At 39.9% G+C, this 22,636-nt stretch overlaps 1 protein-coding gene across 2 annotated transcripts in view; it reads right to left on the bottom strand.

Moving 5' to 3' along the window:
* Positions 1-22,636, bottom strand: part of VCAN (versican) — a 120,082-nt gene that overhangs the window by 5,665 nt on the left and 91,781 nt on the right. For both annotated transcript variants that reach the window (XM_064176663.1, XM_064176664.1), the window contains 3 exons: positions 21,689-21,847; positions 20,868-20,950; positions 788-932 (listed from right to left, as the gene is read on the bottom strand). In XM_064176663.1, the coding sequence (XP_064032733.1) occupies positions 788-932; positions 20,868-20,950; positions 21,689-21,847 (387 nt within the window). The remainder of the gene's footprint in view (positions 1-787; positions 933-20,867; positions 20,951-21,688; positions 21,848-22,636) is intronic.

Here is a 22,636-nt window from a genome sequence, read left to right as displayed (position 1 = left end):
AAAACCTGAAAATCAGTGAAGTTTTTACAGGCATTTAAGAAAAAGGCTTCATTTACAATACTTCTCATACCTTCCTCCACAACAGTCTATTTTAAAGCACTTAAAACTGATGGATCTGCCAAGGCCTAGAGAATATAGTAACAGAAAGCTGTAAATGACAATTGGGATCAATGGAGCACACACAAGACTTTGGCTGCTACTTTACTTTCCAACTCTGAAGAGACAGAGGCAAATACTAAAGTATTGTTGCACAGCTGCTGGTAACAGACAGGTTTCCTGTATCATCTCTAACATTGTATGAATCAAATGTATTTTTTCAAATTCCAACAGTGCCACTACACTAGACAGTTTTGGAAAGGAGGAAGGCATTATTTGGTGAGTGAAAATTGTGCTAACACACCCCCCAGTGGTCATCTGCCTATTCTAACTGCCTGCCAATGTTCTGCTGACTACATACTCCCCAGTGCTGCCATCCCAGGAAAGAAGAGTTGGCAATATTTCTGTGGCATGCAAGCAGGCCTGACAGATATATGTCTCTTTTGCTGAAATCTGTACCTAAGAAGCAATTTTCCTGGTTAGAACCAAAAGAGTCAAGTAAGTACACTTTTGTCTCGTACTCAAGAGCACATTAGATAGAGATACAGTATGTGGGTATAGATGAAGTATGAGTTTGTGCCAGTAGCTTGGTTGAGGGCTTGCTATGCTGGTCACCAGCTACCACCTAGAATTTGTAATTTGAGCATATCAGATTTAGAGAAATATGCTGTTGTCACTGAAAAATTGGTACCTGTTCCTTTCTTGCAGGTGTAGGTAAGGTGGTAATTGCATGGTACATCATTCCACTGCCCATTCTCATGCCATATTATAACAACACAATCTTCTCCAGCAGAAAAGAAGCTGTCTGGCTGGTTTGGTCGCCAGTTCTCATATTGCTGCAAAAAAAGAAGAGCAAAATCGTTATTTCCTGTTCTGGAGTATATTTGCATTCCATTTTACAGAAGATCACACATTATTACCTTTGTTGAAGAGCAATCTCAATTGTTTTATTCAGGCTGTCAAGCAAGAAGTAAACAGAGCTAGATTCACGATATCATCCCACTCTACCAACAGGTTATCTCAGTGGGAAAAAAAAAGAATTAATCTAACTTCTCACTTACTGTAAAGTGATGTCAGGTGAATGAAACAAAGCGACATAATTCAGCACAAGCAAAATCTGATCCTAAGTGTGTTGAAACACTTTCTTTTCTATATACAAATGAAATAGTATGCCAGGAAATGCAGGAAATAGCATATGAGCCCCATTACTCCACATCTACTAAGTGGCAAATTAAAAGCTAATTTCTCAGACTCAAATTATTTATTCTCTGACCTCATCCAATGCAATGATGTGCAGAATTAGGTGTAAAATAAGTAAAGGTGTCAGAATACATCCCCAGATCATTACAGGTTGATATTTCTATTAAAGAGGCCTAGGTGGCAGCCTGAGCATATGCAGCTGCCTACTAGCTTTAGAAATGATCATTTGGATTCTGTCCTCTTTAGAAAAAATAACTCTGGACATCTACGAATATATAGGAATACAACTAGAGACTACCTCACTAGTTTCAGCAGAAATCTGATTTTTTCATATGTGACAAAAAAAAAAAGAAAGAAAAAAAAAGCTTCAGATGGCTGCAAAAAAAATGTCCTTGACATTAAAAAAAAAAAGGGAACAGTTTCTTAGCCCTGAACCTGGGACATACATCTGGCATATCGATTAGGGCAGGCTTATTTTAGGTGCATAGCTCCACAGTTTTCAGCTCTGTCTCAACCTAAAAATATGTCCCTAGAGCTGCGAGTGCTGGCCACTTGTCAGGCTGTGCCCAGCTCTGTGCATGAGCTGAACCTGCATTTATTCCTTTGCAGAACAAATTCCACTCTGCACTCTTTGAAGCACGGTTAAGGTCATTATTGCACAATGTCATTTTTGGATGAAAATTATGGATGATTAAATCTGTTTTCTCAGTCAATAAGTGGGAAAAAAAACAGAAACAAAGGAGTGTCACAGAAGTTGAAGATCTATGCAGTAGTCCTTTGTAAGGGGCATACAGCCCACTGTCCTTGTGGAGAGGTGGGATAATCCTTATCTCACTTCTTGTTTCACCTTGATCTCAAGTGAAGCACATTAAATTTGCGTAATGATAAAGAAAAAGGAAGTAAAGATATAGGAAACTATTCTTAACAATTTTTCTTGGGATTTTTGTAGTGCCAGTCCAAGAAGAATTTAACGAAGGATAAAATTAGATATCTGAAAAAAATGGAATTCACATAAATGTCAGACATTAACCAAGCAGCTAGCCCCTTGTATGGTCAAAATGACACTGTTTTTACAGTGCCTATATTTTCCTCAGTGCTTACAACTTTCTGTGTAGAGCTGGCCCATATAAAAAATGTAATAAAAGTTTAGGTTTCCATTTTCTTAACTTGATGAAATAAAGACCCTTCACTGACTGGGTGAACACATCGTAGAAACAAAATTAACCTATCCCACACAAGTAGTATTTACCTAACAATGAATCAGAGTATGAAAAAACCCTGAGTTTAAACAATTAACCTTTTCCTACCACGTGTCATCTTACCCATAACAGGTTTTAATTATCCAAGCAATTCTAAAATCACTGTCTACATAAATTTGTTCTGCATTGAATTTATTACCTTTAATACAACAATGCCATTTTCACTTGGAAAAAAAACTTAATTCCTTCTCTACTTTCCAGTGTTTAATAGGCTTAAGCTACAATACATATGCAAGTTCATTTACTGAAGTGAGGAATTCAGCATTTCATATTAGCTTATAAATCAGAGTACAAGTTTTGCAAGCATAGTAGGCAAACATCACACATGAGCCAAATGAGATTTGCAGTGTGTGTGGGTTTCTTGTAACACCTAATGCAAAAACAAGAAAAGCAGGCTCTGTGCCTATCTACTGGGGAAAAGAGAAGGAAACCAGGGAGGAAGGAATATGCCCGTGTGTGGTGTGTATTACGTAACTTAGAGGCCTCCAAGACACCTTTTCCAGAAGGACATTGTGGAATGGCCACTGAGCTGAAGGTCTAGCACTTTTTTTACAGCAAAGCTAGTTAAGAATGCAGGAATCTGAACAGAAAAATTAATGCTACTACAACACAGAAAGCTATTGCCAGCTAAACCAGGGATAGTTGTTTGCTTGCACACACTAAAGTCTTAGGCTTGCCAGTGGTACTGCCTCAGATACCTGTTCAATCTGCTCTATGTGGGGGCTGTGATACACCTTCAGAAGCACCACAAAGTATAAGGCAGTGATGGAAAACCTGTTGCCTTCACTTGCCCTGCAGTGAATTCTGTCTGGGTGTTGCAGAAGTGGGGTAAGCAGAAAGAAATTATTACTTTTCACCTCTGAATGGCTTTCTACCAAACCCCACTGGAAAGTAAGATTTGCTAATCTAAGTTAGGAGTGCATTCACAGGTGTTTACACTGCTCAGGTGATGGGCATCAATTTCTGAAACTGAGGAAATCCAATCTCTTCAGGAATATGCTCAGAGATACAGACATGTAGAGAAATTAAAGAAAACTAGGTTAGTGCTAGAAAAATGTCATCAACAGTGTCCTGACAGAAAAGGAAAGGCTTAAGGAGACTTGCAGCTGTTTCTAGTGGAAATGATAATAGAGAGCTATTTGATTCCATAGGGATCACAGCATGGGAACGAAGGATATTTAACAGCTATTGGAGGTGTCTGAGCTAAAGGTGCTCAGCAGCTTGCCAGCTCCCTTTCTAAGCACAGAGACTCCATATGCTCTTACTTGCCTTGCCATGACTCCAGAATTTGTGTTTGCTTTGCTGGCAGAGCTGCAGCATAATGGCAAAGGATTATATCTAGACCCTGAGGTTTATTCAAGAATGTCTGATATCCTCCAGCATGACTTGCTGTTACCTCACATCTGATATCATCATTGCATGGATTTATTTTGGCTGAATAACTCTGATTTGGCTTGAGTTTAGTGCCAGAATTGCTTAGTAGAGGAAGTTCCAGACTGTTGAATTGCTTTCTCAGGTCTCCACCCAGCTCTTCTGTAGTTTTTCAATTCCTTATTTAGACACTGATAATGGGATAATGATACAAAAAGATTCTCACAGTTCGAGTGGAGTAAGTCGCTAGACAAATAGAACAGTATTTTGCTTTCCCCTTAAGGATCATTACATTTTTGCATGCCCATGAGCATGACCTTGGGTTTCACTTACATTAGTGTAAATTAGGGGTGACTGTACTATCTGCAGTAAAACCTACATCAGAAAAACATTAAAAAGGGAAAATCAAAGCCCATAAATCACATACAGATTTGTACTGTTTGTTTTCAAAGGTTTCCCTTAGAATCTCTCATCCCGAGTGTGCTAAGTGTAAAGACTTCTTTACTTTTGTAGTAAGTATCTAAGGTCATTACTATTCTGTTGGGAAACACTGCTCAAAAAATCTTGGATAAGATGCACTTTTTGAAGTGGCTCTGTCATTTGAGATCCTTGTATTTCAATGAGTTGTAGTAAAGTGTACTGTACCAAAAAAAAAAACCAAAAAAAAACCCCACCAAACTAAAACAGCCCACAAAACAAAAGCAATATGTACAATTCAGATTTGACTTTTAAGATCACATCCAAAAAAGATTATCCTTTTTCACAAATCAGCCAAAGACTTCTGGCATTGTTCCAGTCAATCTGCTGCTAGATTATATCCTCATATAAACTGTTACTGTCTCAACAGGCCAATGAAACTGCTCTGACAAGCACTATGTTTGAATTGACAAGCTCAAGACAAGCTGTTGCTGAGACTTTTACCAATACTCTTAGCTGCATCATCCATAAGGTACATTTCAGAAACTTCTGTTTCTGAAAACCTAAATAGATTCAAATGCTAAGTTAATACATGGAAGAAAAGATGCTATGACCTTTTTAGTCTTCAGCAGAAATACACACACTGAGTGATCTCAGAGGGACACTGGTTCTTAAGTAACATTACTATAGCTGTGAAGCTTTCCTCTGGATTAAAATTCAAACCACTTCCAGACTGCACATTTTAGGACATACAATCTTAATTACATTCATGTCTTAAAATGTGCTTCAAGAGAGGTTTGGCCCACTATTCTTTTCTCCTCCAGCTATGAAAAGTGCTTTGCTGAGATGGCCATGGAGAGAGAAGTTCAATGCAATTCAGGGAGGCAAAGGTTGGAAGCACACGTCTCAGCCTCAGGCAGACACCACTGCATCAGCCACTCTTCAAAGCTGTCAACATCCTTGATGGTAAGAGACATGGGAGCTTTTACCAAAATACTGAGGTTTCTGTGTGATCAAGGAAGTGCAGGACCTGGCCTTGGGGACAGTTTTTTGGTCCCTATAAAAGCATTTGGTACTTTGGGAGCAATACCACTGGTCTGCCTTGCCAATATTTCAGGATGAAAATTTGAGCTCCTGTTATGCACTTTATGCTTTTAATTATACTGTGATAATTAATCTTTCTCATACAGTTGGTGTTGGGGGGGGTGTGTGTGTGTGCATTTAGGTTTATTTTGGGTTTTTTTTTGTTTCTTTAGTTTTGGGTTTTGCTGTTGAAATCAAAGCCTGCACTAACTCGTTGGATTTCCTTGGTTATGATGGTTACAGAAACTTATGAAGATGTTTTATGAAGTTCCATATTTTTGGAGAAGACTTCTGTATAAAATATTCAATTAAGTCATAGCCATAATTTGCCAGTTGTGTGAAAGGCTGATTTTTCAGATAAATTAAATCTAAGAAACCTAGCAAAAGCTGTAAGGCAGATAACTTTTTTAGCCAGTCACTACTTTTTCTCATTCCTAATGGCTGCTAATTAAACAGTTGAGCAGAGCCTTCCCATCACGACCAAGTTCCTACCTTGTGGGAGATTTGTTATTTAAATTTGCAGATAACCAGACTTATTTGAGGGTCTCATTTCCTTATTAATGACTAATCCACTCAGCTCTTTCAGATGTTTGCCCTGTCAAGGTGAATATGGAAGTAAGTAGTCTCTCAGCTTTGTGACACTCATTTGGAAGTTTCAGCCATTCCTTTATCTCTAAAAGGCACATCAAGTGGTTGAGATCAATCATTTGGATTTTGCATTCCAAAATAGTCAACAAGCACTGTGTTTAATGAAGCATAGCAAAATAAGCTACTGATGCAAACAAAACTTTACTGCTTGACCTCCTCATTGTCTAAAGGCCAATAATCTTTTGTACATCACTGAAGCTGGGGAATTTTTTAACTTGAAATACACCTATTTAGACTTGCAAGGTTATTGCATTTGCTTCTGGAAAAAGGAAGCATGCTTTCAACATGTTTAAATAAGCTGAAAGCGCAGCTCGGTCTTGGCACTTTTTGACACTTGTAATTTCCAATGTGACTTTTATTTCATTTAATTCTGGCTACTTCCCTGTCTGATTGATTCTTAATGCAATAGTAATAAGCCAAGTGGAAAAAAAAACCCACACACACACAAAAAAAAATACCTACAAACAAACAAACAAAAAATAAAAACAAGGAAAAATGAGTAGATTGGCTGACTGGATACCCTCTGTGACAGTTAATCCTCAAGTGAAGTGGTGTTTTCTCCCTGGTATTTATTAGTAAGCAAGCTAAAATCACCGCTACAAATCTTACTGGCTGTTGTATTTGTTCACAATGCCTAACAAACTCTTAGAAATCTTTATCAGGAGCGGCTCTTGCCATGGAGGTTCTGTTAAAATTGCATGGCTTAACTGAAAATTACATTTCAGTTTCAGAAAGTCCTGTCAGTTACTCACTTTTATGGGTTGGTTGAACTACAGCAAGAGCAGCACAAGGTTACAATCAGTTTATTGATCAATTCAGAAATGACATATTTGTGACTTATGTTGTTATATAGCACCAATTCTGTTAATGGAACATTCGTTGGAAATCTGAAAGGGATTGAATTTCCTTTTGATAGAAAGAAAAAAAAAAATCAGACTTCTGTGAAGATTTGGCAAAGTTTAAAATAATTCCATTAAATTCATTTAGTATTTAAATGTATTTATACATTGGGAAAGATAAGAAATCATCTCATAGCACAGGCTTTGTTTCACCCCAGTCCTGCAAAGGATTTTTCTGTTTAATTTCACAAATGGAAGCAGTTCTAACAGAACTCACCAAAATCATCTATGAGATTAGAAACTGTTCAGCGAGTACTCAACCATATACCTGTCTGTAAGGACAGAGGTGGTGCTCTGATTTCTGCTGAGTAGATCACACTCACAATTCAGACACCTGCTAAAACTTCAACTAAAGGAGAAACCAAACTAAGTGTGCTGGTAAATCTTGGCTGGGAGAAATTCCAGTCCATTTGAAGACAGCTGTTATAGTTAATCTTACATTCAAGTATAGACAAATATCATCAATCTTGTTCCTGATAATTTGTAGATTACACTTGAATGGCTTCTCTCAAGCACTTAATCTGAGCTTTATTTGCATGAGATCTGGGAAACTGGCAGGAGTTTTACCAGGCCAACACTCCCTGTTACAGAGTCACGCTGTGAGTAAGATGAACTCTCAGAATGATAAAAAAAAAAACAAAAAAACCCACCAAAAAAAAAAAAAAAGCGCCAAACCACAACAAAGCCCCAATCAAAACCCAAAAGTACTCTGAATAACATACACTGGAGCACATCCATGAATATTCATAATCACTAACTGCAAATTGAACATGCTGTAAAGTATGTGCAAAAAGAAATAATTTACGGAAGAAATCTAAGGAATACAAACGAAAAGATCCACCTGATGAAGCTGAAAGAGAAAAGCACTATCAATGTTGTCTTTAAGGGGGAGCTGATCTTGGGGTCGGGCAGATGATACTTTTAAAAGTTCTCCGTGAGAAACGACTCAGTATGGCAAGAAAGTCCCACTAGATGGCAATGTCTACTCACTGCTGAGTCCCAGTACTAAGGCATTCCGAAATACTAATTATTCGAAAAAGATACCTCTTTTATTAACTCTTTAAAAGATAATTGAAAACAGTGGACACAACTCCATTGCTTTTTTATATTTCCTGGACCAACACTTCTTAGGTAATAACCTTCATCATGGTTCACACACTCTATACAGCTCAATTTTGTCAGTACTGCATGTGATAGGCTTCCAGAAGTCACCTTAGTACAGAGGCTGCAAAAGGAGTGGCAAAGAGATGGAGATATTCTCTTGCTAATAGGCAGATGTTTTACTGTGGAAGAAAGGTAAGATGGACCGTATAATGTCGGTTGGTATAATACATTTTCTTCAGAAGTCAAGCTAAACTAATTGTATAATATCAACATGATCCAAATTTCATGGGGTGTGACTTAATCCTTCTGTGCACAATTACCAGAGTCAATGAAAAAAATGGAAACCCCTGAACTTTGTCATTTATGTCTCAACAATAACTACACATTTGAAGCTGTCCATAAGTTTTAGCCCAGAGCCAGACATAATGAGGCTCTGAAGTAACTGCTCACCCTCCTGGTAAAAGCGAGACAAAACCCCACTTTGTCCAAGAGGGCCTCCTTACTGCCTATGACATACCTAACTAAAAATATACCTGTCATTAATAACATTATATAGTTCTCCTCCATTTAAATGCAGGTCAAATGAGCATCTTAAACAGAGGCTGTAATGGCTGACTGCAGCACAAAACCAAAACATTTGGTAGATTTAAAATCTCCTTCTCCAAGGATCCTGGGGGACATGGGCACAATGAGCTTTTTGTTTGCAGCTGACTACAGTAAGTTTTAGTTTGTTTGCTTTATTTAACCCTCAGAGCCAGGCTCCTTCCCTACAATACTCCACGTCTTTTGGAAGTTTTTGTGCTCAGTAAAGTTACTCTTTCTGAGAGGAGTGCAGTTACAGATTTGCTCAACTTAAAGCATTCTGATTCACTAAAAGAATGAAAAAAGAAAGCTTTGATTTTCCCAGAATTAAACTTTTGTTTTGTTTCCTTACTTTTTTATTTTTTTCTTTTTTTTTTTTTTTCCCTTTTTCAGATGCACCTACCTAACACTCACAAACAGAGGTCTAGCATTGCAAAACACAAAGCATAAATACTTTTATGCCAAAGGGAAGAAAAACTAACATAGAGTCTCTGGATAGTTTTAAAAGGGACAATATGCCCCATTACTTTCCTGGCTGGCAGCATTCTCCAAGTGACAGACAATCTGGTCACAGACACTAGCCAGCTCCTTATTACAGCACTAATCTTATGTAATGGGAGTGAGCTCACTGCCCTACAAAGCACTAATTATCAACAGCATTTTCCAAAGGATATGAATAACTCCCCTTGTGAGACAGAGGCCCAAGGCACAACCCCAAGTAGCTATATGGGCTTAATCCATAACATGAATAGCTCCAAAGGACTCCTTTACTGCTGTGCCTGCTCACAAGGATCCTTAACAGTGAAATGCCAGCAATCCAAATACAAAGGAGGAGCTGCCAAAAGCAACACCAGATTTTTTCTATTTGGATGGGTGTGCTTTACAGCTGAAAAAGTTACCATTCACAGAACTAAATGAATTATTTAAATTCAATTTCCCTAAGATATTTTCAAATGTCACATTGTGTTCACTCTTCCTTTGATCAAGCCAATTATTAAATGTCTCCACTGATAATGTTAGTTTTGTTATTTTGTAGTTTGTATTACATCATATTTAAGGTATATAGAGATCCAAGTAGTCATGGATGAGTTTTCACAGAGTTGTGTATTTAGGCCTTGCTTTTCTTCTCCTCTGCCACTGTGATTTCCTAAATTTATTTGGTTTTATTGCTTAAAGCTTTTTATGGGATGAAGACATCCACTATTTTCCCTTAAAGAGTTGTTCCCTGTCACAGAAACCCTGGGAGACAAATCTACAGAAAAGTACAAGAATAATTTTGTTTCTGTGATTTTCAAGATGTGAAAAATGTCTTTCATGTAACCATTTTCATTCCGGTGTAAAATGTGAATCAGAGGGAAACTAACGTTTTCCCACACCAAATGCCAACAGAACAGCCATATAACTACACTGCAATAGATGAAGAGCAGACCTAATGAAACAAGTACTTTAAAATGCTATATATTATTTTCTTCTACCACTTCTACCACTAGTGTCTGTCAGTGCAATCATACCTAAAATGACTTGAGCAGAAATTGGCTTGATATTCAGGAAGTAATGGATAACAACACCTTTAAGACATTAGGGCATTGTGAGTTCTCTGAACACACCTCAGTACCTGCATTCACGGCCTTCACCTTTGGGACAAATTATGTGACGTTAGAGACTAGGTAAATAAGGCAAAGTTTGCAGCCTAGAAATTTCCTTCCAAAAGGTCCATGTGATCTCAGCGGTTGCTGGTATTCCAATGTCTGTGCCAGTGGCCTCTAATCTCCATCTCTTACTAAGCACGAACCATAAATGAGATTTAAGTTTCCTCCAAAAGCATCCACTGTACTAAAACAGCTGCAGTCAGCTCTTTTACCATCCAAGTAACTGAAGGTAAAACCATGAACCAGGAAAATAAAAACCTGCCTGCTCTAAGTGAAGCTCAGGTTCAAGAATCTGAAGGTGCACAAATTATGGGACTTGAAGGAATCTACCTGTGGGTCTGACAGAACTGGTGCATGAAGTTACTAAGTCACTTTCCATCATATTTGGAAAGCTACAGCAGGGTGAGGTTCCCACTGACTGGAAAAGGGGACACTAAGCTCCCGTTTTCAAAAGGGAAACAAGGAAGACTGATGAAACTATAGACCAATCAATCTCACCTCTTGGCCTGGCAGGATCACGGAGCACATCCTCCAAAGGTGCATGAAAAATGAGGAGGTGATTGATGGCAGGTAACATGGCTGCACTAAGAGTAAATTGTACCTGACAGATTTGGTAGCCTTCTGTGACAAGATAACGGCATTTATGGACAGGGAAAGAGCAATTGATGTTGTCTACCTGGGCTTGTACAAAGCATTTGACACTGTCCTACAACATCCTGGTCTCCAAAGTGGAAAGACATGGATTTGATGGGAGAACCACTCCATATATAAGGATTTGGCTTGATAACTGCGCTCAAAAGACTGATGGTCAATGGCTCAATGTCTAAGTGGAAACAAATGCTAAGGGGTGCTCCTCAGAGGTCAGTACTAGGGCTGGTGTTTAACCTCTCTGGTGGTGACATGGACAGTGGGACCAAGGAACCCTCAGCAAGTTTGCCAACACCAAGTTGTGTGGTGCTGTCAACACACTGAAGAGAAAAGATGCCATGCAGAGGAACCTGGACAGGCTTAAGAGGTGAGTCAATGTTATCCTCTTGAAGTTCAACAAAGCCAAGTGAAGCTGGGTAAGGGCAATCCCAAGGACTAACACAGGCTAGGCCAAGAATGGATAGATGGCAGTCCCAAGAAGCACCGGGGGGATGCTACAGATAAGAAGCTCAGCATGAGTTCAACATGAGTAATGTGTTCGCAACCCAGAATGCCAACTGTATCCTAGGCTGCATGAAAAACAGCATGGCCATCCAGTTGAGGGAGAAGATTCTGCCCCTGTACTTTGCTTTCTTGAAAATCCACTGGGAATACTGCATTCAGCTCTGGGTTCCCAAACACAAGAAGGACATTGACTTATTGCAGAAGGTCCATAAGAGGGCCACAAAGATAATCAGAGGTCTGGAGCAGCTCCCCTATGGGGACAGACTGTGACAGTTGGGTTTTTTTTGCCTGGAGAAGATTCTGGGTAGACCTTACAGTGGCCTGCCAGTACCTTAAAGGGATCAACAGAAGAGCTGGAGAGGTACTTCTTGCAAAGTCATGTAGTTACAGGAAAAGTGGTGACAGCTTCAAACTGGAAGAAGTTTAGTTTAGATTTGACATTAGAAGGAAATTCTTCTCCGTGATGGTGGTGAGGCACCACAAAAGGTTGTCTAAAGAAGTTGTGAAGACTCCAAGCCTGGAAGTATTGAAATCCAGGATAGCACCCTGAGTAACTTGCTTTAGCAGGTGTTCCTGCCTACGGCAGAGGGTTTGTAACTAGATTATCTGTAAAGTCACTTCCATCCAAGCCCAGTCTGTGATCCTATGATCCTATAGTTCAGAAAATGTATGATTGCTGGTGCCAAAGTGTTTTTCACTCCAGAAACTTAACCTAGCTCTCTCAACCACAAGAAACAATAAACCTTCTCCTTTTCTTTCAAAAGCAGACCAAAAAAAAAAAAAAAAAAGGAAAAAGAAAAAAGAAAAGAGGGAGAGCAGGAGCACACTGTAGATGAGAAAAGATTGCTTCCTGCCATATGGATGCAGTACAACAAGTCAGAACAAATTAGATTCATACGGATGGACAGCAATGGACTCCACGCTTTAGTATAATTATTTCTTATTTTGTTCTGCATGTTTGACAAGGTAGTCTAAGCTTATCCAAAAAGCATCTTTGAAGATGTGTTCTGGCCTTAACCAAGAAGCTCTCAATTAGGCTGTTGTTTTTTTTTTGTTTTTTTTTTTTTTTTGTTCTCTTTAATAAGCTTCAAAAATAAAAGACAAATATAAGCAAGTTGACCTGGTCAGTAAAATCCAGTATAATGAAATATTTATGGGCAAGTAGTGCCTTGACTGACAGTTAAGCTCTAAGGCTGACTCAACTACTTTATTCATGACCTTTTGCATTTTTCAAGCCCAGTCAGTGTTTGGAATGTAGTGGGTAAAAGCATGCTGAAGACATATCTTTTACCAGAAGACTGTGGGACTTAAATCTGCACAACCCAATCCATTGCCTAAGAATATACCATTTTGCCTGAAAGACAGGAAGCTGCTGAGCAGTTCTAAATTAAATTTGACTTTACACTGACAAAACTCCTGCTATGAGGATTCACAATGAGGAAAAAAATCCAGTAAAAGTACAAAGATAACTATGTGTCAAACACCTCAGTGAGGTAAATCAAAAAGCCTTCTCAAGTGATCTTTGCAGGAACAGAGCCTACAATACTATGATGTAGAAGTCTGCTCATTTCTAATTTCTTTATGAAATTTTCCTTGTTTTAGAAGTTCTCACTAAGGACAAGGAGTAGATTCAATACTGATATGGACAAATGTCATGTTTGAAATACTATTCCTAAATTTCTTATTGAATCTGATTGTGTTTGCTTTGTTATTCAAGACACCAACATTTCCCTTGAGGAACTCTGAGAATCAGAGCATGTATTTACAAGATCACTGCTCATTTATTCCAGAACTTGCTTACCGGCATTATTTTTGCAAGTTAAACACAAATTCCAGTTGATACATGAAAAACACGCAGAGGAATAGAGGGGCATTTTTAACTGTTGTTGGCTTTGATAAATTGCTAACAGTGATTATTTTCTATAGGGACTGAAAAACAAAAGAACACCAAGAATAGACTGCACCCTCAGCAAGTTTGCAGATGACACCAAGCTATGTGGCACAGTTGAATTGGTGGAGTGCAGGAATGCCATCCAGAGGGACCTGAGGGACCTGGACAGGCTGGAGAGGTAGGCCCAGGCCAACCTTATGACATTCAACAAGGCTAAGTGTAAGGTCCTGCACCTGGGTCGTTGCAATCCCAAGCACAGATACAGGCTGGGTGGCAAATGATAGGAGAGCAGCCTTAAGGAAAAGGACAAAAGCTACACAACCCAAAAACCTAACCTGCTTGCCTGTAACTGCATCACCATATTAGGTAAGCATAATGGTCTCCACAAGAAGGGCAGCTAAGATGGAAATGGGAACACAGACAGAGGTTGAAATGAATAAAAACAAGATGCAGTCAACAGGCTGCAGTGATTGCCTCAGTCTCTCCTCTGTACCAGGGAACTGTATACACTGTGAACAGGTAGATTTCCTACTCAGAAGAGCAGTGCAGCTAGAGGATGAAGTTGAAAGATTGAAGGATGAAGTTCACAGGCTTAGAAAAATCAGAGAGGCAGAAGATGAAATAGACAGGTGGTACCAGGCTCTGGCAGGCCCCCACGGAGAGACAGGATTACCCATGATCAGACACTGAGGGTCAAGTACCCCCTGTATCCACTTCCTGTCAGATTGTAGCCAGTAACTCAAAGGAAAAGAGGGAGGGGAGGCAAGTCCATGGTAAAGGCAGTAAAGAAATTCCTGCCTTGTCCATCTCCCACCCCCTGAACTCCCCCTACCAAGTCAACGAGGCGGTGGCAACAAATTCCCACCCGCTGTGGTGGGAATGTTGCTTGAGTTATTAACAGTGCTCCCCAGGTGCCTTTGCAGGACAGGTCTGATGTCCTGCAGGTACAACTGGCCAGTGAGGAAGGTGAAGGTGAACCACATGGCTTGGAGGAATTCCCAAAATTAAAGCAGCCCAAGCCCTCCATACAAACATCTTTCATCAAAAAAAAGTGAAGAGTTATTGTTATAGGAGACTCCCTTTTGAAGGGTGCAGAAGGCCCAATATGCAGACCTGACCCACTCCAAAGGGAGATCTGCTGTCTGCCAGGGGCCCAGGTCAAGGATGTAATAAGAAGGCTTCCCTCCCTGGTACAGCCCACAGATTACTACCCACTGCTAACCTTACAGACAGGCTACGATGACCTTGGAAGAAAAAAATTAAAGGTTACAAAGAGAGACTTCAGGGCCTTGGGTCAAGTGGTCAAGGGAGTGGGAGCCAGGTAATATTCTCTTCTATCCTCCCTGTTGAAGGGACCAACCCAGAGAGAATGAGGAGGACTCACATGCTCAATGCTTGGCTTCAAGACTGGTGCCTCCAAAAGGATTTTGGCTTCTTTGGCCATGGGTCCCCCCATATGACATCAGGTCTGCTGGCAGCAGATGAGGTGCACTGCTCTCCAAGTGGAAGGAGTTTTATATAGCAGGAGTTGGCTGGGATCATAAATCATGCTTTAAACTAGGTTGGAAGGGGGGGAGGGTGGAAGCCAGGCTTACTACAAGCAAGCCTGAGACAACTGTGGAGCCATGTGTCAGCTCCACTGGCAGCTCCACTGGTGGCCTGGGGGAGGTAGGTAACAATAAGTTGTGTGCTGGAGAAGAGGCAAGATATGGCATATAAGGGAGGGAGGCTAACAGGAGCCTTCAGCCTGTTACCCTGCAGCACGCTGGGGACACACAAGAACTCTTTAAATCTTGCAGAGATGGACCACGGGGATCAAGCAAAGAGGAATCAGCACATGCAGAGCTTACTGCTCGGTTGGGGGCCATGGAAGAGGCTGAGAATGGTGAGACAGCAAGAATGGAAGCTAATGGACTAACTCCCTCCCTGAAATGCTTACACACCAATGCACAGAGCATGGTCAAATAAGCAGGAGGAGCTGGAGATCTGTGTTAGGCTGAATGACTATGACATAATTGCCATCACTGAGACATGGCGGGACATCTCTCACCACTGGAATGCTGGAATGTTGTCATGGATGGCTATGTACTGTTCAGAAAGGGTAGACCAGCAAGATGAGGTGGGGGAGTTGCCCTCTATGTGTGAGAGCAACTGAAATGTGCTGAGTTCTATCCAAGGCAGGGGGCAAAACAGGTTGAAAGCTTGTGGGTAAGAATTAGGGCATGTGGAAACGGAGACAAAATTGTTGTAGGGGTTTACTATAGACCACCAGACCAAGAGGAAGTTGTTGATGAGGCCTTCTACAGACAGCTGGAGGTAGCCTCTAGAGCTAACTCCTTGGTACTCATGAGAGACTCTGCCCTGGTGAGACCTCATCTTGAATACTGCATTCAGTTTTGGGCTCCCCAGTTTAAGAGGGACAGAGATAGGCTCCAGTGCAGGGCTACAAGGATGATTAGGGGACTGGAGGGCAAGGCTTATGAGGGGAGACTTAGGGACCTAGGACTTTTTAGTCTGAAGAAGATTTAGAGGGGATGTGATGAATGTTTCTAAGTATCTGAAGGCTGGCCAGGAACCAAGGGACAGGCTCTGCTCACTTGTTCCCTGTGATAGGACAAAGAGCAACAAATTTAAGTTGCAGCAAAAGAGGTTCCATCTCAACACAAGGGGGAACTTTTTTACTGTAAGGGTCACAGACCTCTGGAATAGGCTTCTCAAAGAGGTTGTGGAGTCTCCTTCCCTAGAGACTTTCAAGGCCTGTCTGTTCTCTGGAGCCTTTCAAGGCCTGTCTGGATGTGTTCCTCTGTGATCTGTGTTAGATAGTATTGTCCTGCTCTGGCAGCGGGGGTTGGACTTGATGATCTCCCTGGGTCCTTTCCAACCCTTAATATCCAGTGATCCTGTGATGTGGGTTGATGAAAAGCTCAGCACAAGCTGGCAGTGTGCATGTGCAGCCTAGACAGCAACCATGTCCTGGGCTGCAACAAGAAAAGTGTGGCCAGCAGGGCAAGGGAGGGGATTCTCCCCCTTTACTCTGCTCTCCTCAGACTTCACCTGGAGTACTGAGTACAGTTCTGGAGCCCCCAACACAAGAAGGACATGGAACTGTTACAGCAAGTCCAGAGGAGAGCCAAGATGGTCAGAGGGCTGGAGCACCTCTCCTGTGAGGACAGGCTACAAGAGTTGGGGATCTTCAGCCTGGAGAAGAGAAAGCTTCAAGAAGACCTTGTAGTGGCCTTCCTGTATCTGAAGAGGACCTACAGAAGGACTGGAGAGGGACTATTTACAAGGTCTTGTAATGACAGGATGGGAAGTAATGGGTTTAAACCAGTAGAGGAGAAATTTAAACTAGAAGTTAGGAAGAAGTTTTTAACAGTGAGGGTGGTGAAACACTGGAACAGTTGCCCAGGGAGGCTGTGGATGCTTGCTTCCTGGAGATGTTCAAGACTATGTTAGATGAGGCCTTGAGCAACCTGTTCTAGTGGGAAGTGTCCCTGACTATGGCAGAGGTTGGAATTAGATGATCTTTGAGGTCCCTGCCAACCTAAACCATTTTATGATTCTATATCAAAAGTGGGTGACTATACTTATTCCACTACTAGGCACTTAAATAATCACACCTGTCTTCAGGGCAGTGATGAAGGTGATTTCATCACTTTCTTCTCACACAAATTAACAAGAAGTATCTAGGAAGACAGTGGAATAAGACAGCACAAGATTTACATGCCACTTTAGCATATGACTATCAGGTCCACAAAAAAACAGCTGAAGTGTATATACATGCTCCATAGCTCATTGTAGTTAGAATCAACATGTACTTGGAAGCTTGTTTGCTGTTTTTCATTACAAAGCTTCATGTATGTATTTTGTCCAACTGTCATATGTAATGGGAGTTTGCATTTAGCTTCAGAAAAAAAAAAAAGTTTAAAAAATGGAAAAACATTACTTAGAATGAGCTGAAAATGTCCAAAAATTAATGATCTCCTTCCACTGAACTCATTGGTTGAAATACTTTTTAGGTGTTAAGGGGAAAAAAAAAATGAAAATATATTTGATCCCTTTTCCAGAAACTGCTAGTAACATACATGCCAACACTGGGAAAAAGAATTCCTTTCAATCAACTGAATATTTAAGCTATGGGTTTCTTTAGGTCCATGGAAAATTATTACCTTGTTCCATAATCTCCAGTGCTAGAACCTGTGGTTCAATGACTCCCAGTTCTAGGGGGTTTTAGAGGGCTGTTTTCTGGTTGGGTTTTTTTTGGTGGGTTTTTTGGTTTTTAGGGTTTTTTTGGTTTGTTTTGGATTTTTGTGCCCCCTTTTTTTTTTTTCCAGAGAGAAAACTCATATCACATCTAATTCATCTTGTCAGTACTAGGCCAGCTGCAGCACTGGGCCAAGCAACTCCATCCACGACATATCTTGCTGTTGCCATTTTTGTTCATTTGCTTTTTCATCAAAATCTAATAAAGTCTTGTTGGTATGATATTCAGATTAGGTCAAGCTGCAAAAGGAAGAAAACTCAAAGATGTATAAAGATAAAAGTGCATCACTTGTAGATGCAGACCTTATCTAGGAGCTACAGTGACTTTTATGATTTCTCCAAGGAAACTCCTAAAACAGAGGAATCCTCCACAGGCTTGATAAATTTTCCTCTATGACAGCAGTGTTGAACAGAATTGTAGATAGAAAATAGTATTTTGCAAAAAAAAATGTGGCCCTGGCAAAAAAGTTTGAAATGGCTGAATTACAGGTGCACACTGATACATGAAATAGAAGCTTTTTCGCTAAATGAAACAGCTACCTCTAATCTCAGAAAATCAGATTGGAACCTGAGTATAAATGTAATAATGGTCATTTTTACAACCAGAAATCATATTTATGTATTTAACACTATCATGGCTACTGTTCACCTGCAGATATGTAAATGATGTAATTTTTTTTTACATACACAGTATTCAAATTCACTGGAATTTTAAGTTATCATCAAGAAAAGACATTGGATCCATGCATTTAGTTATGCTATTGTTCTTATTAACTACTAGAGAAGTAATAAATTGTTGTAACCAAGATAGATTAGAAAGTGTGAAGAATAAGTTAAAAATGGGAAAAGGAGTAAATGAGGAAGCTGCTCAAAACCATGGTATCCAGAAACCATATGGAATAAATTACAAGAACAAGTTATTGAAGTATGGAACACAAATGACTTCAAGAGACACCTAAATTGTTCCTGAAGGAAGTGGCACAGAGAAGTTTTTAAAAAGATGTGCCAGTTTGAAGCTAGCTAGAATGTTTTGGTGAGAATAACTAGATAACAGGCTGTGAAAGGAAAACAGTGGTGATGTCCACTTCCCTTATAGGCTTGCTGAGATGTATAAGAACAAGAAATAAAACCATGCATAATCACTTCTGCTGCTGGTGAGCTCCGAGCTGGATCTCACTCTCTAACCTCACCCTCCTTTTTCTTTTCTAATCCACTTTGCTTCCTAACCCCCCTAGCCAAACCTCCATTCTTCCTTGGGACTGGATTAAGTTTGAGAGGGTAGGGAGAAGGTGGAGGGGTGGTTGGGAGCCCCTCCTGGGGACTCAGGTTTCTGGGAGTGGAGTTGTGTTTCTGTATTACCTTTTATCTTGTATATTTCTGCCTATAACTGTATATACTGTAAAAATCTGCTTCCATATTGTGCTAAACTGTAAATAATAAGCTTCATTCTTCACTCAATTTCCAGAGCCGGCTGAGTCTAGTCTGGGTGATTTCCAAAAGTGGAGGGGGGCAGGTTACACCCAAACCATCACAAGATGGTAACCTGCCCCCCTCCACTTTTGGAAAAGAGATCAATCGTTTGGCAGATGACTTCATTCTACTTCTAGAATATCTTAATTTTTTAAAAATAAAGTAAAAGCATAACTCCACATGTGCCCAGTAGTCTGAATTTAAAACTAGAATCTCAGCCCTAGTTAAATTTCCTTGAATTCATCATTTAGTGACATCTTTGTCGCTGTCTTTGGAAAATATGAATATTTGGCTTTGAAATACGTAAGCATGTGTCGTTAAGCTTCCCAGCGTAAGATGGGCTGTCACTTCAGGCACTACATTTACACCCAAATTCATCTCACCCAACTTTAGACCTCTTTGTGAAGTCTTAGGTGCTTCACCCACCACTAGACACAACCCAGAACACCTCTGAGCTCCAACTAAATCCAAACCACTCTCAGAGGGTGCCTGTTACTAACAGTGAGGTACAAGAAACTACATCAGGAGTCAGTGGAGTTCAATGCCATGGCCCAGCTTATGATCCCAAATACACAAGAGAAAATGATGAAATTAAACTCTTCTGCTTACACCCTGCAAGTCTGTGGCTCCAAGCTCAAATGGGTGCATTACTATCACCAGAGATGCAGCAAGCATCTTGGACTTGATCTATGAGGTCTCTTCCAACCTTGGTGATAGTGTGATACTGTGAAGCAGTCAGGAAGCAAATTTTTTCTTCATCTTTTTATTCCTTGCCACCTGCCACATAGTAGCTCCACCAAGAAATAACTTATTTATAAGTCACTTTAGAGACTCTAAACCTCTGTGTATTTAAATGAAGTGTTAATAGACAAAGCCTGCCTTGAGACAGTTATTTTTCTACATAAGCTGTAGCCACATGGTATGTATGCAGCACTGAGTACATGTGTGAAGATGTGTTTATATGTGTCCAGATGCTTTCTGATGTAAGAAGTATTAAGAAATATAAATATAACTAAGAATAATAAGGATAACCAGTTTGGGTGTTTCTTAAATAGGTGTTAAGCAAGAATAAATCACCTGTCCCTTCTGCAAAAAGAGACTGTTTTGAATTAGAAATAGATCAATCATTACCTGTATTCATTAGCTGTTTGATTTAGGTTAGTTTAAGGTGGGCAGAGAGTGCTGTCCCCCTTCTTCTGCCAATTGTTTTAAGGCAATAAGGTATCAGTAGCATACTAAAATTTTACGGATAGATTATTGGTTACAGGCCTCCCCAAACACCTAAAGATAACTGCTTCTCCATCCTAGTTGTAGAGCTGCCATACAGCTTAGAACAATTTCCAGCAATATTTGAGAAGCTCCTTTCTGCACTCTCACAGACCTATAGAACGCAAGATCTTCAAACGTCATAATCTCATGTGTAAAATGTATTCCACTCCATATACAGAAGAAAGAAGAGACTCAACAGATACATCCTCATATAAGAACAGAAGAGCACAAACCAGCCCCAGCACAGACCCTTACAGTCTCAGACTTTTCTGAGTTCTTCTCTTTGGAAGTTCTGGGAGCTCTCACATGTACAATAATAAGAACTCAGAACAAGATTTCAGAACTATAACAAAGAATAATAGTTACCCCAAAACAAGAGTCTGCTGGCTGTTTGCTTGGGCACATATTTTGTGACTGCATTTTCATTCATGCAGCTTCCTTCATTGCTACTAGAGATTTGATAAGCCACCACAGAAAGAAATGAATGAGTGATTTCATTTCAAAGGCATCTTACCAGTGGGCTACCATCAGTCCAGCGGAAATCACGTTCAAACATCTTGTCATTAAGGCCAATCCACTGGTAGTCATGCCCAATACCTAAGGAACCAGAAGGATATTTTTATTAACCTTCCCATAAATGGAAGAGATTTCAACAAAGAAAAATAAAAAGAATTTGCACAGAATGACTCAGACATCCTGTTCTTAAGATTACTCTACTCATTAGGTAAACTATTTAGAGGCATTTTTTTAGCGCTTCAAATCTACTTTGGGTCATCTATAAAAATGCAGGTTCTCATCTAACAGATTTAAACAATCCTGCCTCTTCCCTTCTGATGATGTCTCCCAAAGAAAATAGATTAGTTTTCTTCTGAGGGAGCAGAAAGAAAGAAAAAAAAGTCACTTATAATAAACCCAAGTATTTTAATTCACATTTTTCATTATGGTTAGGATGTATGGCTAGTATGGTCTGGACCATGCCACACAATATAAAGAAACTATTCTTTTATGTCTAGCTAATACAGTATATCATGGTATGGTCATTGATATCAAGATCACAAAATTTGAAAGCCTCCAAAACAAAAAAAAGCATCAAATTTCAACACCAAAAAAATAGCTCCTCTTCCTCAAAACCAAAGTATTTTCTGTTACAAATAACAATAGTCAAAATTTGCAATGACTGCAAAAGTAAACCTGAAGAACACCAAGTGTGCCTTTTAAGCATTTAGAAGTGCATTTTAAGATGGAGATGTAAAAGCTGAATGATCAGGAGGATATTTCACTAGCTCTGAATGCTCAGTGCTCACTTCTGTTTGGAGAAAACCTAACATTACATACGGTTCACAAAGATCTGCTCCTCATGGGACAAGATGCTTGTCAAGTGTGCTCCCTGAAGACGGCATTCCCTTTCAGCTGTGTCCCACGTACGCCGATGGGCAAAGTATTTGTAGCACTGTCCTTGGAACTTGTGCCAGCCATAGTCACACATCTCCGTGTCTGTGACAAACATACAAATCAGATCTCTGTCAATGGGCATGAAACACAGGCACATTTCATGCAAACCAATGCATTTTCTGCAGAGCAAGTGTTCAAGAAGACACCCACTCCTTGCACAGTACAAATGTAAACAACCATCATTCACCCTTAGGACTTCATTGTGCTTTCAGTTAGTTCTGTTTACACAGTTTTAGTACAAGCTGCAAGACTATTACTTATACAAGGAATATAATTGAAACTGGCAACTTTGTGAGCTCCCACAGATCAAATTGTGCTGTATCTGGAGGTCCATAGCTCTGAATGAATGAAGTGCCTGGATGTAGGACTGCATTCGGTCTGCGTTACATTTGACTTTTTTGTATCTGTGCATTTGCATAGGAATTTTCACTTGCAAGGGTAGGCAGTTGTTTGAATGACTGTACCTTGGTTTGGAAGATAAGTGAAAATAATATGAAGGAAAGTGCTTGTCATTATTTAGTCCAAGGATGCAAAGTTACAATATTACTTTTTTGAACCTACCCCTCCAAATAGTCATTCAGGACCTACTCTCTTTGACAAAGCCTAACCTAATAAACTGTAGGCATCACTTTCTAAGGCAGGATGCAGAGCTGAAATACAAAGTAATTAAATACACATTTTCTGTTCTTGTATGAAGGATGGTACTGATAAGAATGCATAAGAGACAGAAGGTCACAACAGCCAGCCCTTTCATCTAAAGAAATAAACAAGAGCCTTTGAACAGTAACAGTCTGTGGATTTTACATTAATTATTTTGTCAAGGTTAGGCAG

This window comes from Pogoniulus pusillus, chromosome Z, assembly GCF_015220805.1.
Source record: "Pogoniulus pusillus isolate bPogPus1 chromosome Z, bPogPus1.pri, whole genome shotgun sequence".
NCBI classification, from domain to species: Eukaryota; Metazoa; Chordata; class Aves; order Piciformes; family Lybiidae; genus Pogoniulus; species Pogoniulus pusillus.
This window is presented reverse-complemented; position numbering and strand designations above follow the sequence as displayed.